The sequence below is a fragment of the Takifugu flavidus genome, chromosome 10 (assembly GCF_003711565.1).
Source record: "Takifugu flavidus isolate HTHZ2018 chromosome 10, ASM371156v2, whole genome shotgun sequence".
Lineage (NCBI taxonomy): Eukaryota > Metazoa > Chordata > Actinopteri > Tetraodontiformes > Tetraodontidae > Takifugu > Takifugu flavidus.
Window position 1 is genome coordinate 10,768,756 of NC_079529.1, and position 26,881 is coordinate 10,795,636.

The following is a 26,881-nucleotide window of genomic DNA, read 5'->3' on the forward strand; positions in this document are numbered from 1 at the left end:
TCACTCCCTTTATTTTCTCTGGTCTTCTTTTCTTCTGTGGTTTTTCTCTTGGGAACAGAGACTTTTTATGAGTGTCAGTCAAGACTTTAATTGTTGTCATTTGGAAAATAGATTCCAAAACACGGAAACAGTTTAATGTTCTTGTGAATGTGAATATGGAAATCATCAGAAGATGGATGGTATTTGCATTTGTGTAAACGTGGTCTTTCCACACAAGTTTATTCTGTAAAAAAAAGGTTGATTTCCAGATATATTCATGAAACTATATGTTCTGAATTTGGTACGTTATGAAATCAGTTCATGAGGTTCATTATGAATTCATGACTTGAGGATGTGAAACGATTCTCACACAGTCGGAATACCACCCTTTTATTGTGGTCCGCCATTTAAACTGACCACTGTGTTCCCATGATTCATAGTGTTATAAACACGCAGCCTTTTTTCCACACGCCATTCTCATCCGTGCATTTGCTGAACACAACATCTGCATCTGGTGATCCAAACACACAAAAAACAACCTCTGTTCACAATTGTCCTGTTTTTATACTTTTTTATACTTTTATACTTAAGAATATGGTGAGCAGTTTTCTTTCATAAAAGAATAAAACTAAGTGTGTGATACTTGGTAAAAAAAAAATCTCAATACATTCAGCAACACACCTATAAAATCTCTGAAGAGTAAAAGAGAAATAACTTCCATTTTGTACACATGCAGGTACAAATGAACAGTCTTAAGGCTGCGTCTGCTTTAATCTCAGCAGTGGATTCTCACTGCCAGCGGACGATTTCAGGCCGCTTGTATCTGATTCAGGCAAACAGTAACACAAAGAGAGTAAATAATGAGCCTTTCTCCACACTGGCACTGAGAGTGATAACTTCCACATCTGGACATTTGCACAAACACAGTGTGCCAAAAAAAAATGCTGGGACTTCAAATGTGAACCTGTTGATGCCCGAGGAAAAAAAAATGCTTCAAAATAAACTTCAGGGTTGGTTGATTTGGTTTTGCTGGAGTTTTTCTTGTTGGCAGCAGCTCTGGACATGATGCTGTTTATAGAGAGATCAGAGGTTGTGAGTCACTGCGGCCTCACGTTTGCACCACTAATGAGAAGCTTTGTTTACACGAGTGAAGGTAGTGGTCAGACACTCCAGTGCAGAAGCCTCTCGGACTGTCACACACACAAGTCATACTGCTATTTTCACATGTATGTTCACACGGGAAAATGGTCTCAACACAGGCCTGCATGTCACCCTCTTTTGTCTGCTTGCTCACACAGTCTGGTGATGCTTCCATAACGACACATGTTCAAGTTTCTGTCTTTCCACCAGTCTCAGCCTTCTGGCCCTGACCGGCCCATTTAGGCTGATTTAGCCCAGGAGTAAATCAACATCATCCTTTACTTCTCCAGAACATTGGTAGAAAACACCTAAGTGGAGGCTGCTGCTGCAGTCACACAGGCAGAATACCCTGTGATTTGGTACAGAAATTCATCTGCCTCCTTATGGATTATGCAGGAAGTGGCTGCGTTGTAAATGGAACGTTGCCTGGCATAATCATTATTCAAGCACATTATAAGCGCAGATGTAAATCATGCAGCAGTGAGAATGCAAAGCATTTCCTTTACCAGGAAGTGTTTCATTAATTTTAATGTGTTTCTGGGAAGGCCCAAGGTCCAATCTTATTTCATATGGATGTCTAAGAGTTATAAAAGAGACTTTTGACACCGCTGCAAATTGCAGCTGATTTTGAGAAATGACAAAGGTCGATTAAACTTCTTTTTACGTTCAACAGTACAATTTATTTGAGGTCACCTGGGTCACATTAGGCAGTCATCAACAGCAAACACCATCGTGGAATTCTCTTTTCGTTTTTGTGTCTCATAGTATTTAAATATTTAAGAAGGTCAAGCAACACACACACACACACACACACACACACACACACACACTTCTTTCTCCATCTTCTTGTGTGGTACTAGTGTCACTTTTTACCCTTCTTAACCTCTCACCTGTTCAAAACATTTGGCATGAGGTTTAACCTGAGCTGTCAAGCACTTTAACCTTTATTAACACTCGCACTCAAACACACACACAAACACCCAACAATGTTCTCAGGGCGACCTTGTTTTCTTAACTTAGTTCACTGTGCTACAAAACTCAAGTGAAGCCTTTTGGAACATTTAAGAAAGCCAAGTAAATCATCTTTTACATGTACCTGTATACAGCTCAGCAAAGTGAATTTTCAGGTCAGTGTTGCCAGCCATAATATGATCAAGATTTTGATTAGTCTTCCTTCTGTATAATTGTTCCACTTGCAGAATAAAGTTTTCTCCTTGTTATTAATGAGTGTTGTCAATGGGTGGGTGCAGCCATTCTGGGGAAAGGGCTGGAGGGAGCGTTGGAGAAGTGGAAAGTAGGAGAAAATAAGGTCCAAGTGGATGGAACACGAACAGGATCATGTTAACACTTACATAATTTTCTTAAAATGGGTTTAGCTTGTGCATAATGAAATCCCAGCAGTTCTTTGTCCAGAGGTTTTATTGAAACCTGTGCATGTGAAACAGAAGAAGGAGGGTTAGAGGTGGGTTTAGAGAACTTACCTTTACTCTCTAAAGGGAGAGATCTGTAAAACAACTTTCAGAACACAGTCGTGGTGAAGAAATAAGTGGAATATTAGAGGTTTTTCAAAATGGTCAAAGGAAAAAAATTGTTGTATTCTGAAAGCAACTCATGCTAACATAGAGATGGAGTCAGACACAGATACTGGGGGAAGTTTTGGATTAAAAAAAAGTAAGAGAGGCAGTGAAAACAAGTGTAAAATGACCTCTGATGACGGTGGGATGAATATGTGAGCGAGAGAAATTGTGAATGAAGGGAAAACAGGAGCAAGTATAATTGGGGCTGGGGATTTGGGTCTACCATGTGGGGTTTGTTTTCGTTGGCGGCAATGTTAATGGGTTAATGTGCCTGAAAATGCCGGGACCAGTCTGAACAGTCTCACTGGGTCTGATCTGTGGGTCAGACAGAAGGAGGGTTTACCTGCCGCCCACGGGTTTAACAGCCACACCAGCTCCCTGAGCTGTCCACATATGTGGCGACAAGATGGAGAGAACAGAGATGGAGGGAGCAAGAAGGGGGGTTACTTTGTGTCTTCTTTGGTGTTGTTTGTTGGTCTAAATGGGCCTGGGAACACTTAAAGCACTTAAACTAGTCTGACCAGCTTGACCTTCGGGTCATACAGGTTAAAAGCCTTCTGCTGACAGACGAAAGATGGAGGGATGATAGACAATGGAGTGGAGGGTTTTATCTTTTTTTAATGTGCTGGTTTCACATGAAAGTCTGGATTTCTGTCTTTTATCAGGAATAGGAGGTTAATCGTCCAGAAAACAGGTCAGGTTTCAAGTATGAATGTCCCTGAATGTGTGAAGTTAGAACTTTAGCGAACTTTAACCCTCTGAAGTAAAGCTGCAGCTCCAACAAGCAGTGGCTCATTGGGGTATTGTGATTTGGCTCATGGTTCAGCTATTGGCCTGATGTCAGCGGCTGTTCCCAATGCAGAAGCTGCTTTACCTCATTTCAAAACCAGAACGTCTGAACCTCACCAATAAAGTTGTCAAAGAAGAATATAAGGCACAGAAGGTCGGGGATGATCTACTCATGGTAGAGAAGAGAAACCTGTAGCACTGAAGATATATTAAACAATGAAGTTCCTCCCAAAAGGATGACTGTGGAGGAGAGAAGGAAAAGTGGTATGAGAGGACACGATGCGAGAGAGGTGGTGCTGTTAGGGCGTCTGAGCCAGTGATGAGGATCTAAGGTTTATCGTTCATCGTTCTCACTGTGGAAAAGGAGGAGGAATCATCCCTTCTTTCATCTCCTCTGATCCATCTCGCCTCCTCCTACTGTCCATCCCGAACACACCCTGAATGTGTTCGGGATCACCCGTGTGATCAGGGTCACCGAGGTTCTTTATGCTCAGAAAAAAAAAACATTTTAAAAGACAACTATATTTGGAAGCACACATGGCTTTTGTTCATGAAACATCACCTTTCCGTTTACGCACACACATACATACTTGGGATTCAGCCACCTGTAACAGGTTGGGCTCAGAAACATTACGCCCCATTACACCACAACAGAGCTGTGTGTGTGTGCATGCATGTGCATGTGCATGTGCATGTGCGTGCGTGCATGAAGCCATTAGCTGGTATATATCCTTTCCTCTCTAGTATTGGATGTCTACTCATCCTCTTCAGCTTGTTTGCTCTGTCTCCCTCTCTTGGTTTTTGGCTGTAAAGAGCTTGAACTGCTACTCTGTGTAAGCATCTATATGAACCCATTTTAAATTGTAGTTCAAGTTGCGCTTTCATACAGTATTTAGACATATTTGAAGGAAGCATTAGCTCCCACATCTGTCTTCATGTGGTTACGTTAGACGGAGCTGGTCAGAAATCACCTGAATCTGAAGCATATCTTTGTTCTTCTCTGCAGATATTGGTTCTTCCACCTCGGTCAAGTTTTCTGCTTTCCTGAATGGCCGTTATCTTCCTGCTGACCTCAAGGGTGAAATCACTGTTAGCTACAACTCACCAACAGGTAAATGCTCAAAGGGGACTGGGCAGAGCAGGAAATTGTCTAAATTTAACCGTTCACTTAATTGTCTTGAACATCTCTGGACAGCTGCTGACTGACTGCTTACTTGTTAGGAGGAAACGTGTGCTGCTTCCAGTAAAGCCTAGTTCATCCCCCCACTTACTCCAAGCATCTGTTTCCAGGCCCTCAAACATTTCTGGAATATATTACTTTCCTCTGCAAACCAACAAAACCACTCTTTATTTCAAATGTCACAGACATCCGCTTTTTAAAATACAGATTTCACAATTCAGAGGAGCAGCTCATGAAAAAATCCTCTTGTTTTTACATGCTATTGTTTCCCTTGGATTACATTTGCTTTGGCAGGCCTCTGTTGGTGTAACTGGTTCCCCACCCTCGAAACCCATTTAATGTGACTTGTCTGGAAATGCTGGAAAGCCTTACTTTATTATTGTGATGCTCAAAATAGTTCAAACTAAGAAATATTTTAATAGCAATTGGAACCAAAGCCGGCGAGGGCTGGAGGCAGAGCAGACATGATGATTGGGTAAAAGAAGGAAAAAGAGACATTGGTTGCATCTATGCAAAGAACCTATGCAAGATGTTACGAAGCAAAAGGTGTTTAACAGTACGGTCGACATCAGTGTCTCTGGTTTTGTGGGCATTATGGGCTCCGTATAATCAGGTGCAGCAGCCATGTCCAATTCAGAGCTATTTTAGGTCCTGTGTGAGGAAATAACGCAACCCTGTCATTCAAGCCCGTTTCCCAGTAATACCCGGTGGTCCAACCCTCATACTGAGTCTGTGCGCTCTAACATCAGAACCCTAGCATGGTCATCCTACGAGCACTCATGTAGACGAGCGCTGTTCGCGCCGCCAGTGGCTCGTCTCCTCTCATCCTCTAAATGCGCCCCTGGTATGAGAGGAATGTATCACTTTGTCTCTTTCTCCCACTCCCACCCAGGGTCGATGATTATGCCTTAACACCCTCCAACCCACATAAAACCCATCCCATCCAGTCAATGCTGTTCACATATTTAAGCCCTACAAAGACTCTGACATTTAAGAAGATGGTTGACTCCTTAAGCCCTTCAAAAGGAGCTCACAGTGGCTCAGGTCGTTACAATCTGGAAAGAATTTCATTAGTGCCCCTGTGTGAGTTGCTCTGACACCCTGACAATGAGCTTTACAAAAACACACTTCACAGAGGGATCCAGTGGTCCGGTTGGCATTTACAGTGCATTGTTAGCTCAAACACAATGGACATTTAAAACACATCCAGCAGTGATTCAGCAGCTGGGGCCATTCTGTGGAAACCAGCAAAGCCAGTTGGTCTATTGGGGTTATTGTTCTCCTTGTTAGCCGTAGTATATTCTGTTTCCTATATGATCAGCTTCTCCATATTTGGAGACACTGAGACTCATCTGGTCTAACGCGCGTACCTGAACCTCATTCACACTGAGCTTGACGATCGTGGACCATCTGACGTCGTTCCTGCGGCTGCTGCCAAACAGATCGTGTTCTTGGTTTTGTTCGTTTACACTGTCACAAAAAAAGTAACAGGACTGGCAGAAAAGGATCTCTGGCCCGGAACAAGTGATTCCCTTTTGGTGCTGAATGTTTTACAGGCTCTCATTTTAGCTTTGTTCTTGTTTTGTTTTATTGGTGAAATAATGACTCTGAGGCTTGTTCAGCCTCCAGTTTAAGATGTTTGTGCTCTCTGGTTGCTGTCTGGTTTTCAGACCAGTGACAGTTTCTTGGCAGCTTAATGATGGATCCCTTTTTAGCTCAGCGGTTTGTTGATGGAGCAGCTTCTCTGTTGGACTTCAGTGAAAGACTTTGAATCATCTTTGAGATTTTTTTTTACTTGATTCTGTGTAGAAATAGGCCTTTGTAACAGGCCTAGACTACAAATGTTAAATTTAAAGAAAGAGAATTTCCTTGATCATAATTTTTGCTTAAAAAGAAATCAGTGTTCACAACTGGATCCTTTAACAAAAAAAATGTCTGTTCAAATCTGATGCTGCTGCTGCCTGTTTAAATGAAGAATAAACCTCAGACATAGTTTTACCACCAGTATTATGATGGTGAGCTTGAGTTATTACATGAAGGCATGAGAGTAACTTTCATCAGTTTGGACCTGCTGACTCGGCACCCTCTCTGTGGCCCAACCTGCCATCTGCTTCTCATTCACCTTTGCAGGAAGTCCTCTCAGAGTGTTTAATGTTTCTGTTATGGCAGCGGCCTGGAGCTTAGACACGCAGGAGCTCTGATCCATCCTGGTACCTGTGAAAGCCTGGAAGTGTTGACACAGGATGAAAACACTCTCACTCCCACTAATAATTAAAAAAGTTCTACCTACTTCAGTCCTGGTTCAGGTTCAGGTGTACAGAGCTGCAGTTTATGCTTCCACACTTCATACTGGCAGATATCCATAAATGTGATACATTTAAGATGATTCAGTTCACTCCATTCAGAACATCTGTCGTTTATCTTAAACTCCTAACTTTTCTGTCCTCCTCTCCGCAGAGCTAAACCCAACCGGTAAGTGTCCAGATCGTAGCCTTGGATAGACTAGGGCTCTCCTATTAGACAGGCAAACGTTAGTAAAGAGAGCATGTGTACACACTCACACAACACCAGTAGTGTTCGTTGTAGTTGCCAGTGTTGGCTTAGTTGTGTGCTGCTGCAGAAGAGTCTGTCTATGATGTGTAGTGTTGTCAGATGTCTTGCACACAATTTCAGATCCATGCTTCCTAAACGTCCCTCTTCGGTACAGAAATGTCTGAAGCAGCTGGTCTCCTTCATGTCTTTCGCTTCTTTTGTCTCTGACTTCACCTGTTGGACATTGATGCCATCCATTGATGTCAGCCATGACTGAGATGTGTGTCAGTCCGGTGGAGGAAGACATGCAGCACTGGCACAGAGAAATTAGTTGCACATTAGTTCATCTTACTTTAAAGTTTCAGTTTATCATCCTTTCACTACCCAGAGCAATCGTGCTCTTTTACGATTAACGGGAAACTCGTTCTACCATCATTAGTACACAAGCAGGAACCACAGGGCCTAATGATATAATGCTGCCAGAGCATCTGAATGATTCTCAGGTGGATTCTTGTTTTCTTCAGTGTTTCTCTGTGCTAATGAATAGTGGCATCAGAGTAATCCAAATCTTTAGCTGATTAAACTTATCTGCTTCACATTTCTAGTGAAGCCTGACAGAAATAAAGATAAAACATCTTCTCAAACCCCAATGAGAGCACTCAGACCAAACCTCATTAAAATAATGCCATTCGTTAACTTTTGTACTGAAGAAAATAGTTTACAGTATAAGTGTAAATCATGCTGCAGCAGTGATGTTTTGCTTCAGATTTATATTATTATATTCTCTGTATATAGCTGTATTTTCTGCCATGGTTGGTGTCCCTGCTCTCCTGTGTGAGTAGGTATATTCAGCAATACGCAGGCCACAGTTCAAACTGTTTTCAGCAGCTGCATTTCATTTGTCTGTAAAATTCATGCATTTGTGGTAAAATTGTTATTCATATAATCTCACAATTGCACGGGAGGTATGAAATGCTCGGTGGTTACCTGGTATAATTATCTGTAATAAGATGCAACATTTCATATTTAAATAGCCTCTTTGTTGTTTTATTCTATCACACTGCTGACATTTATATTGTATTACTATTTTTTTGTTTAAGTTAAATGTAGATTTTTGCCCTGCTCAGGTTTGCACATAAGATATGCATTTAAATCTGCAGTTACCACTGTGGTTCATCCTCAGTCCATTAATCTGAATATCTGATCTGTTGCCTCTTTAAATATATGTTGACATACTTTGTTGATTAGATCCAGATTTTGTAAATATATGCTTAAAACTCCAGAAGAATATGGATTCTAATGGTGTAGAATTAACCATTAGAGTTGGATTTAATGGATATCCCACTTCAGTGGAAGCTGTTATCCATTTATAAGTGTGTTACTGTTGGCTTTAAGGGTTTTTCTCTTGTTCAGGAGTTCCAAAGATTCTTCAGTCCACATTTACTCTCCCACTGGCCCTGGTGTGTGTTCCTTCTTCTCCTGCCAAAACCACCAAGTTTAAGATCACTCTGGACACCAATCAGGCACCAGTGCAGCTCAGTTCCATCTTCTCAGGTAACGCTCACCAGTACACAGCAGACACACTCCAGGGAGACCGACCAGTAAGAGCTCTGGTTGCTCGGTTTAACACCAGTCAGAAGCTAGCAGATAATGTTAAAAGGCAGAAATGTTGAGGAGTAACTGGGGAGAAAGAGACATATCAGGACTTTAATGTGGGTTTTTGAAAGGATCTTTAAAATTCGGCCACAAAACCAGACAGGAGGCGACGCAGACGAAGTCCTGTATATATTGTGCATAATCGTGACAGAGGAACAGTGTCCACTGTTCAGGGTCAACGCATGTGTTCTAACATGTGTTCATTTAGCCATGGGCATCTCTGTGCTATCTGACAATCAAAGGTTCCTGAACACACACTTTGTGTTTATCCTGAAGTGTGTGTTTGTGTGTGCACGCACATTTGCTGCCTAGTGTCTTTTGTGAACTGTGTGACTGTATCTCTGAGGCCTTTGTTGGCATCTTACCTAGATATAGACAGACCTATCTGTCTCATCACACTGTCTCTCTGCCCCTCTCTCCTCTCCCCCCTCTCACCCCCTCCGCCCTCCCTCTCTCACTCCCCCCACACTCTAGAATTTTCAATAAAATCTGAAGATAAGGATGGGAACAGTTTAGCGTTCCAGTTCCTGCCAGGACCCAAGGTTACCCTGCTGGCCTCCAAGACCTCCCGTGAGTCTGATAACAATAGATGGGATTTTCATAGGACACACTGGTCTGTCTCCATGAAATGACACCACTGCAGTCTGCAGAATATGGGAATCTGTGAAACCCAGCTAGAAAAAAACTGTGATTTGCTCTATTGCTGTTGTCAGAAGATCTGAACGTGTGTCTGTTTGTCAGAGCGTTATCGGATTCAAAGTGACAGTTTTGAGGACATGTGGTTGGTGGCGAAGGAGCTGGTCCGGAGATTCGACCAGTATTTCTCCAAACTGGGAGTCAAAGACTTCAAAAAAAGCTTCAGTGGTCCACTCCCACTGCAAGAGTACTTCCTGTCTGTTGACCATCACTTCCAGGTATTTATCAGTACTGTACATGAAAACTTCGTCTTTTACTTTAAACTGAAACGTGCTGCAACTGCAGATTCAGAGGAAACAAATGAAAAGAATAATCATGTGTGCTGCTGTGTGCTTCTGTGTTAGCTGCGCGTCAGTGCTAAGCAGTACCAGGACCTGCTGTCTGAGCAAGCAGTCCAGTTCAGAGCCATTCAGCGCCGCCTGTTGACTCGATTCAAAGACAAAACTCCAGCACCTCTGCAGAACCTGGACACACTACTGGACACCACTTACAACCAGGTCAGATACACACATTTGTGATCACAGGTCTTGCTAGGGAGAAAATGATCACATGCTGTCCATGCTGTTCTCAGCTGGATTTTTGGAGATCCATCACTCTGAGTGACCTGAGGAAAAGCGGCGATTCTTTCCTGCTGCTGCTGCTACTGCTGATAAAATTGGTCCATGCTATCTGCTGACCTTGTATTCTAGCGTGACATCCTGTCTTCCTTCACTACTGCTGTCAGTATGTCACTGTTGGGTTGGCTGTGATCAGAGCGCAGTGTTGGAACATTACGGTCATGTGACGCACGTGCAAGGCTTAATAAGAGGAACACAAGTCAGGACACCGATGAACACTGCTCATCTCACATTAGTGTTGCCTGAACAACTTTCAGGATTTAGCAGTAGCTTTTGTAACCAATCATCTTGGTAAAGTAGATAAATATTGAATAGTTGTAGCATCACATGAACAGGCATCCTGATACTGATCTTCCCACAGTATGTTTCTGTCTTGTTAAAATAGTGGAGGAGAGTTTTTAAATGCAACATCATGGTTAGCCTCTATACCAGAATTAGCTCAAAATTAGTTTTGATAGAAGTTGAGATAATGAAAATAAGAGTAATGCAGCAATCCTGTGTTCTGACCTTCTTTCATCCAACCTGTTATTGTGGCACTTGCTGCCACTCCTGTCATCACTCGCTCTTTCTATCCTTTCCTTCCCCTCTTCCTGCCATCCAGCAGCTCATATGCGGGAAGTTTCTGACACTCTATACACTTTGTAATGTATACACACCCACCATAATGGAGGTTATCGACGGCCGCCTGAAGAGCGATGAATGGGTCAAATTAATAATTCATGTCAGTGCTAGGAGCCACGCTGCTGAGGTGATGACCAGCTCAGCAGTTTGCTTTCTATAATAACAGATTTTATCAGGAATCATCACATCTTTTTTGTTTTTAAATTGAAGCTGAAGTTACCTGCAGAACAAATAATTGGTAAAAATGTGGTTTTGTGATGCTGCTGTTTGTCTGGAGCGTTGATTTTGTGGTGTTTTCAGTCTGCACCCAGATGAACTGCTCAGTTTGTTCCTAACTAATTCCTAATCAGTCAAGAGAGAAAGAGCCAGCAATAATGCACTAGTCTGTGGAATCTTGCACTTTATTCACTCTTGTGAGTGAATAACAAGAACAAGATTGAAAAGACGCCATTGATCAGAATCCAACAGCCACCCATGGGCTGGCTCCTATGCTCTCCTCTCTACTGCTCTGGACAAAGAGATATAATCAAACAATTTTCCTGTCTGTTTTCAACAAGTGCACCTTATTAGCTTCCTGTTTTTATAACACTTTCCTCAGAGTCCTGATTTAATCTGGAAAGTTGGACGATGTCTTCAAATGAAATGAACTTCCTGTTTAAATTGATGAGTTCAGCAGGTGAAACCTCAGCGGGTTATTTAGAAAGCAGTTATTTTTTGTCTGCGTGTTTACCTCATGAAGCCGCAGCTCCATGCCAGCAATCATTTTGTTTCTAGAATGGCAACGGAATGTGTGGCCAATCTGGAATGCTGCTGAACCATGCACCTCTTTCATTTCGGCTTTGAGGAATGTCTGCTGAGTAAATTTTCAGCATCAATCTTGGATGATGGGCGGTGAGGGGACAGGGGGGATCCTCTCATTTGCTGTGTGTCTCCACACGCTGTTGCTGGACATCGCCGACGAGCTGTCAGAGATAAGAGGAACACACTCCCTGTGAGAGTGGCCTGTGGTCGGCTGTGCATTGATGCAGCAGAGTATAACATTTCCATCGTTCAGGTTGCCTTCAGAGGCCGATATTTTATTCATGAATTCCAGAGAGCAAGTCAGCCACTTCAGATTTTACATGTGTGGCTGTTAATGCAAGAAACTTTTTGATGTACCAGCCACAGTAGATGATTGTAAAGCACACACACTTTTTTTATTGACCTATTGATGATCTGAGGATGATTGATGAGCTGAAAATAAAGCTCAGAACCATAAATGATTGCTTGTTACATGTCAAAGGGGCCAGTAGAGAAGACAAACCGGCTATGTATGAAATCCAGCAAATGTGTAGTCCTTGGCAGTAAATTGAAGCTGCAGTCTTTGGAGGTGTATTGGTCGTCCACGTCCCTTCCCATCACTCCTTAAACAACCATCAGTCATCACAGCCTCTGTGTGTTGCACCCTACCCTCTAACTGCTGTTTGATTCATTTGTGGCTGGCAGACTGGCGTGAGCAGTTGCTGGCAAAAGAACTCTCATATTCAAGGGGAATCCCAAAACTGCTTCTTAGACAGAGATATGTTTCGGGAGCATCCGTTTTGTTTAGGCGTTAACGCTGAGCTATCCTGCTGAAACTTTGTAGGTGCCGGAGGGTGGCTGACTTGGTAGCCGAGCCATTCTGAGCCAAGTCAAGCCTCCCTGTAATTATGAGTTCAAACACTAGAAAAGGGAGGCTTGCTGACTGACGGGGTGACTGACAGGCCATCCAGGGGCCTCGCTGGGCCCCTAATGGAGGCTTCTGGTCGACAGCAGCTTGATTTATCTGGCCCCAAATGAAGCCCTAAACACGGCTAAACACAGATCCCACTGTGGAGCGCTGGACCACCACCATTAACAGCAGCGGCTCTCTCTCCTCGTGTGCACATCTCAAGCACGTACATATAGACACGTTTTGATGACAGTGCTCACCTTCATGGCTGCCTTGATCCGATGTTGTGCACGTGTGTTTCTGTTGGTCGAGATACCAACAACTGGATTTGTTTCAGTGCCTCACAACTCCGTCACTGTTTGAAACCATTAATCGGAACCAAAGCCAGAACCACAGAGTTGCTTTGTCATTTCATCATTCACCAACAGGCTGTGTAGCTGAGCTGTGTCTCCTGCCTGCTTCAACAGTCTGATCCGGACCACCACCACCACCACCTGGTCCACAGGCCAGAACACACAGCTGAGAAGCTGTGAAGAACCAAAACGGCATCTGTGAAGCTCTGTCTGATGGCCCACAGGCAGGATTTCACATGTTTGGACCTATTTCTAACTTTAATCTTGTCTCAGTAGTGTGTGCGCGCATGTGTGTGTGTGTGTGTGTGCGCTGTTTGAGTGACGGGCTCCAAGGTACCCAGCATATGTGTGTATTAGCTTCTAGGGGTGAGAAAAGCTTAGGAACTTCCTCTTCCCTTCCCTCTGGAGACACTGCATCTCATGAGCCACACATACATTTACACACATCGCTGCTGATACACACACACACAAACACACACACATGTACACACATCTCTGCTGATACACACGCGTACACACATCATTGCTGATACGCGCACACATGCACACACTTGAGGTTGAATGAAGTGCGGAGGGTCGGCAGTGGTCTAGTTTGTTTTCCTTCAGACAGTCTGTTTATGGTACCGTCTGTCTTATCAATGAATGACGGTCTTTCATTCAGCTGACTGACAGTTAACGGGCCTGTCTGCATGCACGCGCACGTCTGTTTGTGTGTGTTCCATAGCTCGAGGGATGTGTGCAGTGCCTGAGAGTTCTTCTTGGAGGAGTTTTTTAGAATCCTTCATAGAGTCTTGATGAGAACAGAACATTCTGCAGATTCATCATGTCTCATGTCTTCTTAATCTCTTTCTCTGCCTTAAATAAATATCATCTGTTGTTTTAAGACTTTTTCAATTTAGCTTCAAAACGGTTTCATTGTCTGTTGGCCAAGTAGCAAATGTTTTAGCTGTATCCTTGTGATATCAGAAGGCTCAGATCACCATCCTGGGCTGTGGCTTTCACCCCTCCTTCTATGAGTCCAGGCCAAGTCTGGCTGTAATATCTGTCCATTCCCTCAGGTTTGTCCAGGGTCAAGTTTCATTTTATTTGATCTCGCCTGGATTGTAATCACTTTTGGGCTGACTGAATGTTTCGAGAGTTGTGGCGGGATAACACGCAGCTCACGTCAGCTTCAGCTGGGTTAGGCCAGACTTTTGGGGTCTGAAAGTCATTTAAAAACAATCAGGGAAAGAGGAAGAGAACGGTGAGGATGAAGCATCTGTACTGTTCTTTATCAGACAGACATGGATGACCTGCCAGAGGATTTCCTCATAGATGTGGTGGAGCTGAATGAGGCTTATTATTAACATGTGGATGTGGTCAGAGGAGGGGGGCGTCAGAGCATCACAGAGGTGATCACAGGGTGAACCGCGCAGAGACGGAGGAAAAGTTCAGCCCAGACAGAAAAGACCAAAGAAAGGAAAAGATGTTCTAAGGCTTTAAGTGAATCTATAATAAAACAAGAGGAAAAAATGCAAATATTAAAGGATCCTGGATTTAAAGAAAGGGTTTTTTTTTAATTGAGAGATTTTCATACACCAAAATAAACCACGTAAGATTCCAAGAAACCTCCAGAGACAAAAGGGGAGCAGATGAAGGGATAACTTGAAAAGAAAGATCAGAATGAGGTAGTTTGAGGTGGAGACAGTGTCCCCTTCCTCCCACAGCTGAAGAATCAGAGATAATATCTAACTTTTATTGTCTGTTTTATTTCCTATTGAGCTGGTTCCATGCGTCTGTGGTCCGAGGGATCCAGTCTTGCATCACACGGCGGCACCGGTGCTGAACGGTAGAGGTTTACCGCCATATCTGCAGCTGGAGACTTAAAGAAAATCCTCTTTTTAAACAAAGAAGCAAAAACAATCATAGCAGGACAAGGTTCAAAAGAGTTTTACAGAAAAGCAAATGAGTGGTGGAAATATGAGATGACCAGAATTGATTAACAAACATAAGATTCAGATTATTTTGACATTAAACTGACTGTTTAAATCAGGACGGTGAAGCTAGAAGCAGAAAGCATCCTGGTGAGGGGACAGCTAGGCGCTGCCCAAGTGATCAGTTTCCCTGCCAGAATATTCCAGTCAACATATAAAAAATGGTTTCCCACCATCCTTAATGCATCACTTCTCAGTGGGACCAGTTGCCAGGCACTGAGCACAGTTTTAATAAATCATCCATGTTGGAAAGCTGTCGTGCTGTGAGGAGATTAAAAACCGAGATTACAGGATGTGACTTTAATTAAACAGGCTAAGAGATGAAACCCAGCAGTCTCTTTGATACTGGACAGTAACCTGCTCGGGGTCAAAGGTCAGTTCCTGGACCTTGTGTAGTGGTTCCTGGCACAGCTCTGACTGTATCGCACCCAACCCCAGCAGGGGGCCGTCTGCATTCCACTCTTTCCTCCGAAGGCTTTTGTTTGGCTGTAAAGGGAACGATACCAACCTCTCAATTCAGTGATGCGCTGGCAGGTTTTCATTCCTCAGATGCTGATGATGGATTTTTCTCTGATCTCCTGTTTCTCTGTCCCCTTTTCTCTATTTGGTCAATAGTGTTTTATTTATATTAAATCCTTTTAGATGATGAGAGGTACAGCATAATCTACACTTAAACTATCAAAGACTGGAACAAGTTCCAATATTAGAATATTTCCTGTTTTAATAATGAAAAGGTCACATTATAATGGACTGAAGCAGAAAGAATTATAGTGTAGTATGATTCTGTAGGATAATCATATATATTTATATGGTAAATGACTGGCCTTCCCTTATGTGGGCTGACTCTCTCTGCTGCACAAAGAATGGTAGATTTGTAAGATTAGACATATTTACTCTGTAATCAGTGTGTGGCAGGGAGTGAGAGTGTGGCAGCCAGGCGACGCCAGACTGAGGATATTTATCTTGTAGTGAATTCCCAAAGTTCTCCTCATTTTTTCTCCCTCCCACCTTCACTCTTCCCTCTCTCCTTTCCTCTGCTCGGTTCTTCAAAGAGGACCATTGAGAGAAAAGCAAACAGGCACGGCAGGAGCAACATACACACACGCACACACACACAGGCAGCTGCTGAGGATGTGTTTGTGAGTACAACTGTTTTAAAGTGGTTGTACATTGGTGCCAGTGTCTACATATGTAATCTGCCCCACGCTTACATTTACATTATAATCTGTGTGTGATAGATTTGTTAACCTTTGATTAACTGTGCCTGTGTGTGTTTCTCTTGGTCTGGACTGTATCAAGCGTGTGGCTCACTTAAAGCTTAAGGTTCTTTTATTCTGCATTTGTGCTCTTTTGTGAAAGGAGAGAATGATGCTGTTATTTATTTATTGATCCACGTTCTCCTGGAGAGCTGGAGCCGGCTCCTGTGACAGTAGCCTCAGCAGAGAGGCCCAGATTTCCCTCCCTCCTTCAGCATGATGGACCCTTGCTCTGCCTGTCAATCTGCTGCTTTACTCGTTCCTCCCCGTTGAATAAGAGCTCTAGATATTAGAAGTTCTCCTGCAGCTACTGAGAACCATTCATCTGGACTCTCTCTGGAGCTTTACTGGTTCCCTCACTGTTGGTGTCCACCACCATGTTCAGGAGTTACCAGAGGGACAGCCAGTGGCCACCCGACAGCCCCAGCTCCAGACTGCCGCCTCAACAATGGAGGCAAAGAACATTTCCCACTCAGACCAAGTGCCCCCACCTCCCCCTGGACTGGGTTGGACGTCTGACACTGAGGGTTCTCCACTTTTTTGATGGATTTTTGAGTTTCTGTTGAAAAATTTAAGTGAAGGTAAAAGTTCATTTTGAGTCAAAAGTCATTTTGAGTCTCTAATAAACAACAACAAAGGTTACAATGCCCGAATACACAGGAGGAATGAAAAAACACCACAACTCTTCTCATTGAGCAATGGACTGTTTTCCTCAACTTTACAAATGTGTGTGTGTGTGTGTGTGTGTGTGTGTGTGTGTGTGTGTGTGTAGCCTGGAAGGTTGGTGTCAACGGTTAATGACATGCTTGTGGGAATGTGTGTTTGTCACGTGTGCAGTATATAAAATGGCAGAAAGGTTGCGTGTGATTATAGACCTCCTCTCTATACTATATATAGCATCAGACTAAACACACCACAAAGACACACACACACACCACAGAACACACACACTGACACCACACAGCATGTACGCAAAAAAAATATGACAATGAATTAGAGAGAAAAAGTGTGCCTGTGTGTGTTTGTGATCATCATTCACTGGATGCCTGCTTGTTCCAACCCTCCTGTGACTCCTAAAATTCTTGTTTCCCTGCACCAGATTTTGTGCCTAACAGTCAAATTACTTTCCTGAAGTGAGTTTCAAAATAATAATTTGGGGCTTCTTGCAGCCACCGTCAAATAATGATCAAATAATGATTTTTCATTGTCACACCCTCGCAGCAGCCTGGAGTCAGTATGTGTGACACAGGCGTGTCTGTGTGTTTTCTTGCACCACTGAACTCATGGACAGGCCAACAGATGCATGTATGTTTTGGCGTTTGAGGAACATTCTCATATGCATGCACAATCGCAGCTGTCTCACTGAAACAGGTCCCAGGGTTAAGTCACATCACATGCTATTAATATACTTTCACTAAAGTGAGTGTGTGTGTGTGTGTGTGTGTGTGTGTGTGTGTGTGTGTGTGTGTGTGTGTGTGTGTGTCTCAGCCTGAATTGATTAAGTAACTTGCTTAAGGGTGAGAGTTTCTGTTTAAACTCTGACCTTAACTACACTTCCAAGCACCTTTTTATGGGACGTGCATGTGTGTGTGTGTGAGTGTGCGTTTGTGAACTGGTCATTTTGCTGGCAAGTTACCTGGCCTAACCTCCACATGCAGATGATGTCACATCCAGATGTTTGAAAATGTTTTAATTGTATGAAACGTCAGACGAAACTCATCCAGCTCTTCTGTCTTCTCACATCTCTTGGCTTTATTGTCCGCCGACGTTCAGATCTTTCATATGAAAACCATCTTCTCTTCTGAACTTTTCCTAACTGCATTCTTGAATCTGAATCATCAAATTATTCACAAGTAACGTTTGTTGATATTTTACAAAGCGCAATCTGGAATTTGAGAAGTCCTCTGAGGATTTTTGAGCCAAAAACATAAAGTAGAAAAAGTGTTTATGTCATCAACGCTAGCATGAGAACTCAGAGATCATTTCACATCCCACATGTTTTGGCTTCATGTATGTACAGTTCAGAGGTAGAGATGGTATCATCGATCTTCATTTGTGTCAACGGCTTACGGTGTTATTCTCTCCAACTATGAATAAATCTCTGTTTCCACTTTAATCAGTGGCTACGCGACCGTATTAAAAATGGAGTTTGTAGTGATAGATCAAACCTCAACCTTCATCTAAATGAAAATGTCCCCCCTTCACACACACAGAACTAAACTCCTCACTCTTCCAGTTCTGACGAGGTCAAAGGTCAGACCTCCAGGCTACTGGTGTCCAGGGACGGTTCAGCCAGGGTGTTAATCCCAGGTTGGGTGTCACCTGGGTGCTCTTTATTTGAGGCCCCTGCTCTGTCTGTGCCCTCACACACAGACCACCCAGCATACGTGTCCGTGTGTATGTTTGTGTGCGCGTGTGTGTGTGCGTGTGTGTGTGTTTATTTAATGACATTTCGTGGATGTAAAGGTCTGCAGCTTTGGTTTTTAATCCTCCTTAATTCCTCATCAACATTTTTATTGCCTGAAAGAACAAATATTTCATACCAAATCACTCAGGATCAATGTTTTCTTGTTTTAAAGCCTGAATTAAAGTTTATTCTAAATCAAACATATTTCAAACTGAATCAAATTCAGATTGACAAAGTGCCAAAAAACTAGCTGAAATGATGTATTTATATAAATAATTTATTCTCAAAGAATGTCTTAGTTCTTCAACATTGTTTTTGTGATCACTTTAATGTAACACAATAGTTCATCTGAGAATTAGAAACAAAGGTTTTGTCTCTAAAAGAGTGAAAACAAATCCTCGGGTGTATCCACTTTTGTTCTTTTTCTTTAGAGTCTTGATTTCAAAATTAATGCCGACATATTTGGTCTTTGGAAACATGAGGAATCCTTCCAGTTCTTCCAGTTTGGTTCCCGACTGCTGCTCACTGGTCGGTCCAGTGAAGGCTGAAGGTACGAGAGGGATCCCAAATGTTGACATTCATCAAAAGGGTCAAATATCAAAAACGTTTTCATGTTCTTGTTTCACCAGCATTTCATCAGGGCTGAGATGAATTGTAGCATCGGTGGAAGCAAGCTGCTGCTGCTTTGTTCAGCTGTAGCTTGTGTGCAGGTTTATTTTCATCTGCTCAACCTTCAGACTCGGACATTGTAAGAGAGACATATTCATCAAAGTGGGGAGGGGGGAGTCTGGAGGGTTGGAGGCAGGGAGGGTCGCGCACACACCAGCTATCGGTGGAGAATAAAAGTCTTTGTTCCGCACCGTGTGAACACGCGTCTCAAAGAAAAGCAGAAGGCCTCCCAGCGTCGAGCACAGCCTCATAAATCACAGCGCTGTGTTTTAGTAGCCGTCCGTACAGCTGAACGACGGCCTGTTAAAGCATCTCTGACAGCCTCAAATGGGGAGGTGGTTAAAAATGGAGCCTTTGACTCCATTTTTAACCACAGAAGCCCCAGGCACCTTCTCACTTTTTATATTATACATTTAAAGCGTTTAGGCCACACTCATCCCAAAGCTAGTGAAATGGTCAAATAAGCATCAGATTTGGAGGCAGCATCATCCATCATTCCTCATCAAAGAACCACAGAGGTGTCACGGAGCTGAACAGTTGTTCCCGACAGGAATTATCCCTCAACTTTGATGAGGTGCTTCTGGTCTGTGCACACTTTCCGATCAAAAAGATCCATTTTCCCTCGTCTATTTCCCAGGAAAAGTCTGAATGTGTTTAATCGGTGTGAATGTGTTTCATGCTATCAAAAATGTGCGTGTCAGTTGTGGAAGTTCACGGCTCCAGTTGATTATGATGGAAAACAATGAGAGGAATCAGTTTCCCCTTTTTATTGGTCTCATCTCATCTTGTCTTTACCACTCTATCCCTTTCGGGGTCACGGGGAGGGTACACAAAGGGTGAAGGCAGGTCCACCCCTGGATGAGAAACCAGTTCAATGCAGGGCCCTATATGAACATTTGTGGGTTTGGTACCTTGCTCAAGGGTACCTCAGCAGTGCTGACCATGTTTTGTCTGCACTGGGGCTGAAACCAAGAACCCTCCGCTTCTCAGCCCAGCCCCCATCAGCCTGACCACCCCTTTTAATTTAACATTTGAAATAGTGAAACCTGGAGAGACAGGAGAGTGGTGGTGGTGGTGAGCAGGAGATGAAGCCATCAGAGATGGAATCACATTAGGTTGCCAGATTAGATCACTTAATCCTTCACTTCTTCTCAGCATCAACTCTGGGCAGGCTTGTGTAAACATCAGCCTCTCTCTCTTTTTCCTGTCGTCCTGTTGTTGCCATCCCTCCACCTGCACCACCTCGTGCACTCTCTCCCTCTCTCTCTTTCTGCTCCTGTTTTATCAGAGAGGGTGTAGACAAACGGTGTTATCGCTACTCTGCGTTTGTGTGCTTGTTTTGACCACAGACTATGATGGTTACTGTCTACTCCCGTCTATCAGATGTTATAAGATGTGAGTCTGTCTCCACCGTCTGCAGCTGTTTACATACCACAGAATTCCCCCAATCTAGACTTTAGCGTAAAGAAAAATTGATCACTTTGAATTCCCTTCACCTTATTTCCTGATTTACTTATGTCAGTCGAGGAAAGTGAAACTGGTGAAGTCAGGAAATCACAAAACCCACATGACAGCAGCTTTTACTGTCAGACCACTCTTGCTCTCACGCTCTCTCTCTCTCACTCACTCACTCACACACACACACACACACCACACACACACACACACACACACACACACACACAAAACGCAAACACTCCATTAGCTGGTTTTAACACCTACACGCAGGTTGCCGTCTCTTCCTTCCTCTGTGTTGATGCTGTGTATTATCATTACCGTGTAATGTCTTTGTCCACATTCTGTTCTGTAAAAAAATCCCTGAACACAAAGAACACTTACTGAACATCTGACCCCGACGTGTGAAACATTCAGACATTTAAATCTAGAATTTCTGCTGCCTGAAATGTTTGTGTTCATGAAGTAGGAGACAGACCTTCGAAAACTTATGTTACAATCTCTTCAGTTTTTAAGAAAACTGGACACACAAGAAGAAACCAAAAAATGGATCTGAAAATTGAGCCATTCCTCTAGAATTTTTGTTTTATTTGAATAAAAATATTATAAAAAGGGAGCAGATAAGTTGACTGTGCAAACCGTTGCTTACATTTAGTTTGAAGGGGCCTGCTTGTACTTTGTTACGCTTCAGGAACTTTAGCACTGAAAAATCATCCTGAACCACCTGCTGCACTTTTCTGTTTAAAGTTCTTTCTTTCTGCCACGATGCTTTTTGCCAACTAGCTGTTGTCATTTTCCACTGGCACAGTTCTGGATGGTGTGTGTGTCTGTGTCTGTGTCTGTATGCACGTGTGTGCCTGTGGGTGTGGGTGTGAGTGTGTGTGCCTGTGGGTGTGGGTGTGTGTGTGTGTGTGTGTGTGTGAGTGTGTGTGTGAGTGTGTGTGCCTGTGGGTGTGTGTGTGTGTGTGTGTGTGTGTGTGTGGCTTGGAGTTCCTCCACACTTTCTGCTGTGGCTTACTGAGCAGGAAACATTTAATCTGTTGGTTCAGTGTTGCACACACTTGCACACACATCCATGTACTTCTATCCTTGTGGGGACATGAATAGATGTGATACATTCTCTTTTGTCTTACCTTAACCATCACAACTATCTCTAACCCTGAACTAAACCCAATTCTAACCTCAACTTTAAAACTTAGTCTAAACCCTCAAACAGCAATTTGAATTTGTGAAGTAGCCAAAATGTCCTCGCATTGCTAGTAGAATGTGTATTTTGGTGCCAAGTGTGTACCGAGTACAAGGACACACACACAGCTTCACTTCTTACCGCCAACTTTGACTTGATTGGGGCTCATTTGCTTCTCCATTTTTAGTCTTTTGCTGCTTCAGCTTCAGTTACACAACACTGAATGACTGTGGCTGTTGCTAAACATGAATCCCAGAATAACACTTGGAGCCTGGCTTGCGTGCACTGGTGAGCCAAACTGCATTATTTGAGGTGAGAGAAGCTATTTTCAAAACGCTGATGGTGTTACAGTTCACATATGATGTAGCTCTTTCTCAAATCTCTGCCTGACTTTAATACAATTAGATACAAGTCAACAACAGGCAGCGACACAATCCTGGTTTAATGTTGTCAGCAGAAAGCATCCATCGGTCATTACAAAATATTGTTCATCAAATTAGCTGAAAAATCATCCAAAATGACCTCAAATCTGTAAGAAAGGGCTTTTATTTTCATTTTCTGGAGCCTGTTTTTGTTTATGTTGAGATATTTGACTCTTAAAAACATTCATTACTTCATCTAGTCAGTTTCTTTCCAACATCCAGCTCGGTCAGAGCGTAAGTATGTTGTGAGTCAAAGCTAAACTCCATAGCTATTTACCAGCATGTTGTTGTTAACAGCTTCAGCCTTTCCAATTGTTTCTGCAGCACTTGGAGCATCTGAGAGGTTTAATGTGATCTTGGAGCAATAAGCACTCCCTGGAGCTTTCTGATTGGGTCATGTTCAGACTCCCAGTTGTAGCCGCTAAACCTCACACAATCCGTCTGCTCAACCTACTTCATGTCCACCACAGGCACGTTGTCTGCATGCTTGTTTGCAAACTCTCAATCATGCATCTCCATAGATAAGAGTGGCCATGATTGTTGTTTGTTCATGTGGCTGTGGTGCTGCTGTGTGCTTCTCACAGTGCACGTGTGCATGGATACACAAACACGGCTGTTTGTTTGTGCGTCTGTGTGATTTGCTGCTTCAGGGGAAATTTGTTAGCATTTGCCATGGTCGATCGCATGATGAGTGATAGAAAAATATCCTTCTTTTCTTTCTGGAGGACTCATAGTTTTGGGTTATGTTGCCAGTGACCTGCTGTAGTCTTGATCGTGGAGACACTTTTAACGCACATATACACAAATACAGACCTATTTTGGTTGTAAATGTCAAAAGTCACATGTTTATTCAGATTAATTTATTTGCATGAATCATTTTAACGATTAGGGATACAACCTTATTGATGGAACCCATCCGATGACAAAAAGTAATTTGCACACTCTGCTTTTATTTCACCAAAGTCTCTGACCGGAATAGTAGATAGATCATAGACAGTAAATTGCTAAATAATGGATAAATGTCACATTTACAAGGAGCACATCATTCTTTATCAGGCATTCCATCAAATTTGGAGATGATGTCTGTGACTATATTAGACTCCAGTATATGATGGGTTAAAGGTTTAGGCTGCAGCTTTACTGGGTGATGCCCCCAGAGTTTCAGATTTTTGTTTCAAGTTATGCAGAGGCTTCCGTTTTAGCATCAGGCTTTTGAAGAGAGTAAACGACCGTGAAGGTTAACATAAGGTGGAATTTATCTATACTGACTCTCAAAAAGTTGGCAGAATGTCACGATTCCCTCAGCTCCCACTGCGAGGTTGTTCAAGGTCACCAACAGTTCAGCTCCAGTGTTTGTGTGTGTGTGCGTGTGTGTGTGTGCGTGCGCGCTTGCAGAACAGGCTTGGACTTGGTGTGTGGACACACATGTGCATGTTCTTATATCACAGGCCTGTGTGTGTCCAAGTTAAATGTGTCTCTGTATTCTCTCAGCTGGCACCAATCAGAGTGTGTGGAGCTGAGCTGCTGCCAACAATAGAGTCCTTCACTGGACCTGCAGCCTTTTATCAACACACGTGCACACCCTCTTTGAGAGACCCCAGGGGGTGAGGGTGTGCAGGGTTACATGAGTGTGTTGAGCTTGAGGAAGTTGCTGTGTTGCATTGTGGCTGAACTGAGCCTTCTGGGTTTTGTGTGGCTGTTTGAGGGGTTTTTTTCAGAAATTTTGCACTTTGAGGGCCATATTTTTGGTAATGGTAGAAGCATTTCAGGACAGTAACACAAACATTTGACACACGTGTTTCTGGAGATGAATTATAGGTTAACCACTGCACGTGTTTTGTTTTAACCTGTCCAGTATCGTTACAGTCACACACTGGTGGGTTCAGCACTTTTGCTCCTATAACACCCTTTCCTGCATGTTTGACTTCACCTGTGTGTGTGTGTGTGTGTGTGTGTGTGAGAGAGAGAGAGGGGGGGGGTCACTCATGATCTCTTTGCTCTCCCCACTGAAAAAGAACTGAAAAGTGAACTGCATGCAATTTTACATGCAGTTCATTGATCTGCTACTCTTTCTCATGTGTTGTTAGATTACTGTTTTAATACTCTGTCTCTTTCTCTCACACACACACACACAGGCACAGGGACCACACTTAAGAGTCTTCATCTCTGTTTTTGCAGTATCAAATGGCGAGTGAGGGATCCATTTGTCAAGCAAACTGCTGGTGTATGTTGGCATCCAGGCCTGCAGATCACTCATTTATCTGAACACACACTCATCCATTAGAGCCAGATCTACTTTCACCTCCTCTCTTTCTCTGCCTCTCTTCATCTACTCCTCCTCCTCCTCCTTCGTACCATTTCTGTCTGTCCTGCTTGTCCTTTCTTGTTGTCCTTGTCACTATTTGTCTTGCTCTGTCAGCACTCGTTCACGCCTCTCCACTTATCTCTGCTCCACTGTTGTTGTAAAGATGGAGGCATTGACCTCTGACCTGTGGTCGGAGTTCATTTGGTCTGACCGCGCTTCTTTCATGCATTCTCTCTTGCTGTGAACTGCGTGTCAGGTTAATTTTTTGGAGAACTTCAGCCACACTTGTGCATCATTATTCTCTTTTTCATAATTCCAACCTCTGCAGGCCATAAACAGTGACCAACCACATCCACGTAAAAACAATAAGATTTAATCAAACATGGTTCTGGTTGAGTCCACCCTTCTTTGTTCTGTTTTCAATGCTTTCATGAGTTTATTTTACTTTCTAAAGCAAGGTTATCAAACGAAAAATGAAAATGACAAACCTGTTATTAAACTGAGCAGTTTAAAATTGAGGCCTGCCAGTCTCCCATAAAGAGAGTACGGTAGTCGTGCTATTTTGTCTTCATTGTATTTTAATCATAAAACCACAGGAAATGACTGTTAAACAAATAAGAAATTATGGTAGAAACAGATAGTTTGTGCTCAGTATGCACTTTTTTATGAATGAGGCTTTTTAAAAGTTAAGAATAGTTTAATGTCTTTAAACGGCAGCATACCTGCTCCCTCGGTTGCTTCAGTCTTCATCTCCAGGAATCATCCCAAATCCACTTATTACTGTGTAACAAAGCATTATTACGATCTTATATTCACACAAAACAACAGAATGGTTTTAAAACATGAACCCCTTTGGGCTGGAGTTGTGATGCTGATGAATGAATCAGCTGTGAAAACAGTGTTGGCTGATGCTCTCTGGTGAGCATACATTATAAAAACATGTTTGATGAAGCTGTTCAGGGTGAATTCACACTTGCATGGATGAGAGTAAATCAGCCTCCTGACAGGACTGAAGTGTAGGAGGAAAGAGAGCTGTAGCCCTGATGATCAGAAGACTGTTTACACAGGCTGTGAAGTCCACACTCCTGAGGATAAATTCACATGCGTTGACAAAGGCTTTGCAATTAAAAAGGCCCGCACACTCAAAGAAAGCAAAAGAGGCGGTGATGTAATAGTTTAAAGATGAGAGGTCTGAGCTGAGGTTGAGACTGCTCAGTTTCACTGACTTACCCCTCCTACAGGTGATGGCGCTGGCAGACGCTGCAGAGGAGAACCACACGCAGCTGGAGGAGGCCTTCGTCCGCCTGCGTGGTTCCACACAGCTGCTGGTGCTGCTGCTGTCGCTGTCACAGGGCCTCACCCCCGAGCAGACGGCCATCCTGGAGGCCACCCTGCTGCCACTTCTTCAGGACACGCCTCAGCTGGTACACACACACACACACACAAAGTCACAATCCGCAGCTCAACACTCACCTGCCACCTCTGTGCCAAACCCAGGTTCTGTTTATGACCTGACATTGTGTGTGTGCACGTGCGCAGCCATTTTGCAGTAGTCTAGGCGTCACGTAAGCAGTGGTGTTGACAGAGCTCCTCCGTTTGCTGGAGTCAGACCACGACACGTTTTTCAGCCCCTCCAGATGGGGTCAGCTCCACTTTCGTCCAGGTTTCTCTACACATGTTTTTCCATCGCTTTGATCAAACCTTCCATTACCACTATGTCTATTTTCAGTAGGAGGTGCCCACATTAGTTATTAACATCTGTTGTCATAAACAAAAGCACATAAACTATCTACACACACACACCACACACACACACACACACACACACGGTCAGGAATAGTTTTTGAGGGTCAGTTGATGAGTCTCAGGCGACTGTGTACTTGTGTTTGTATGTGTGTTGTTGTGTGTGTTATTGTAACTGGGATTAATGGCATTAAGTGAATTAGCTGTAATCACGGTTGCGTCCATAACATTAAAACAAACAGGTGCAGCGATGAGCTATTTTCAGACATCAGAGCAGTGCCACAAATGGTGACGGCTTCTCTTCTCTTGGCTCATTTTACTCTGCTGCTCTGACTGGGAGGCAGCGAGAATCAATCATTTAGCTGCTCTTGGAGCTGCAGGGTGATGCTGTGGAAACATGTCACTAGGTGCCTGTAGCTGAGTGGTCTTGGGCCTCATGGGGGCCTCGTGTTCATGTGCTATGTCAGGTGTTACATTTGTACGCATGGAGTTCGAGTGTAGTTGCTGTTATTACCTGAACAGCTACAGGTCTGCTCTGTGTGTCTGTGAGGGAGCAGTTCAGCTCATGGGATTCAGTTAATTTAAAAATCCTATCTCAAGAAATATGATTTCCTCAGGCCAGTTCTGCAGCAGCT

General features: G+C 43.3%; 2 protein-coding genes across 2 annotated transcripts in view; one reads left to right on the plus strand and one right to left on the minus strand.

Annotated features, from left to right (window-relative positions):
• Nucleotides 1-26,881, minus strand: part of tmod4 (tropomodulin 4 (muscle)) — a 291,784-nt gene that overhangs the window by 251,705 nt on the left and 13,198 nt on the right. The gene's annotated exons all lie outside the window — the stretch shown is intronic.
• The window catches only part of bbs9 (Bardet-Biedl syndrome 9), a 72,670-nt gene that overhangs the window by 14,640 nt on the left and 31,149 nt on the right, over nucleotides 1-26,881 (plus strand). Inside the window, 7 exon segments of the mRNA XM_057044512.1 lie at nucleotides 4,492-4,596; nucleotides 7,123-7,137; nucleotides 8,611-8,751; nucleotides 9,328-9,423; nucleotides 9,595-9,767; nucleotides 9,894-10,046; nucleotides 25,745-25,927. Of these exon segments, the coding sequence (XP_056900492.1) occupies nucleotides 4,492-4,596; nucleotides 7,123-7,137; nucleotides 8,611-8,751; nucleotides 9,328-9,423; nucleotides 9,595-9,767; nucleotides 9,894-10,046; nucleotides 25,745-25,927 (866 nt within the window).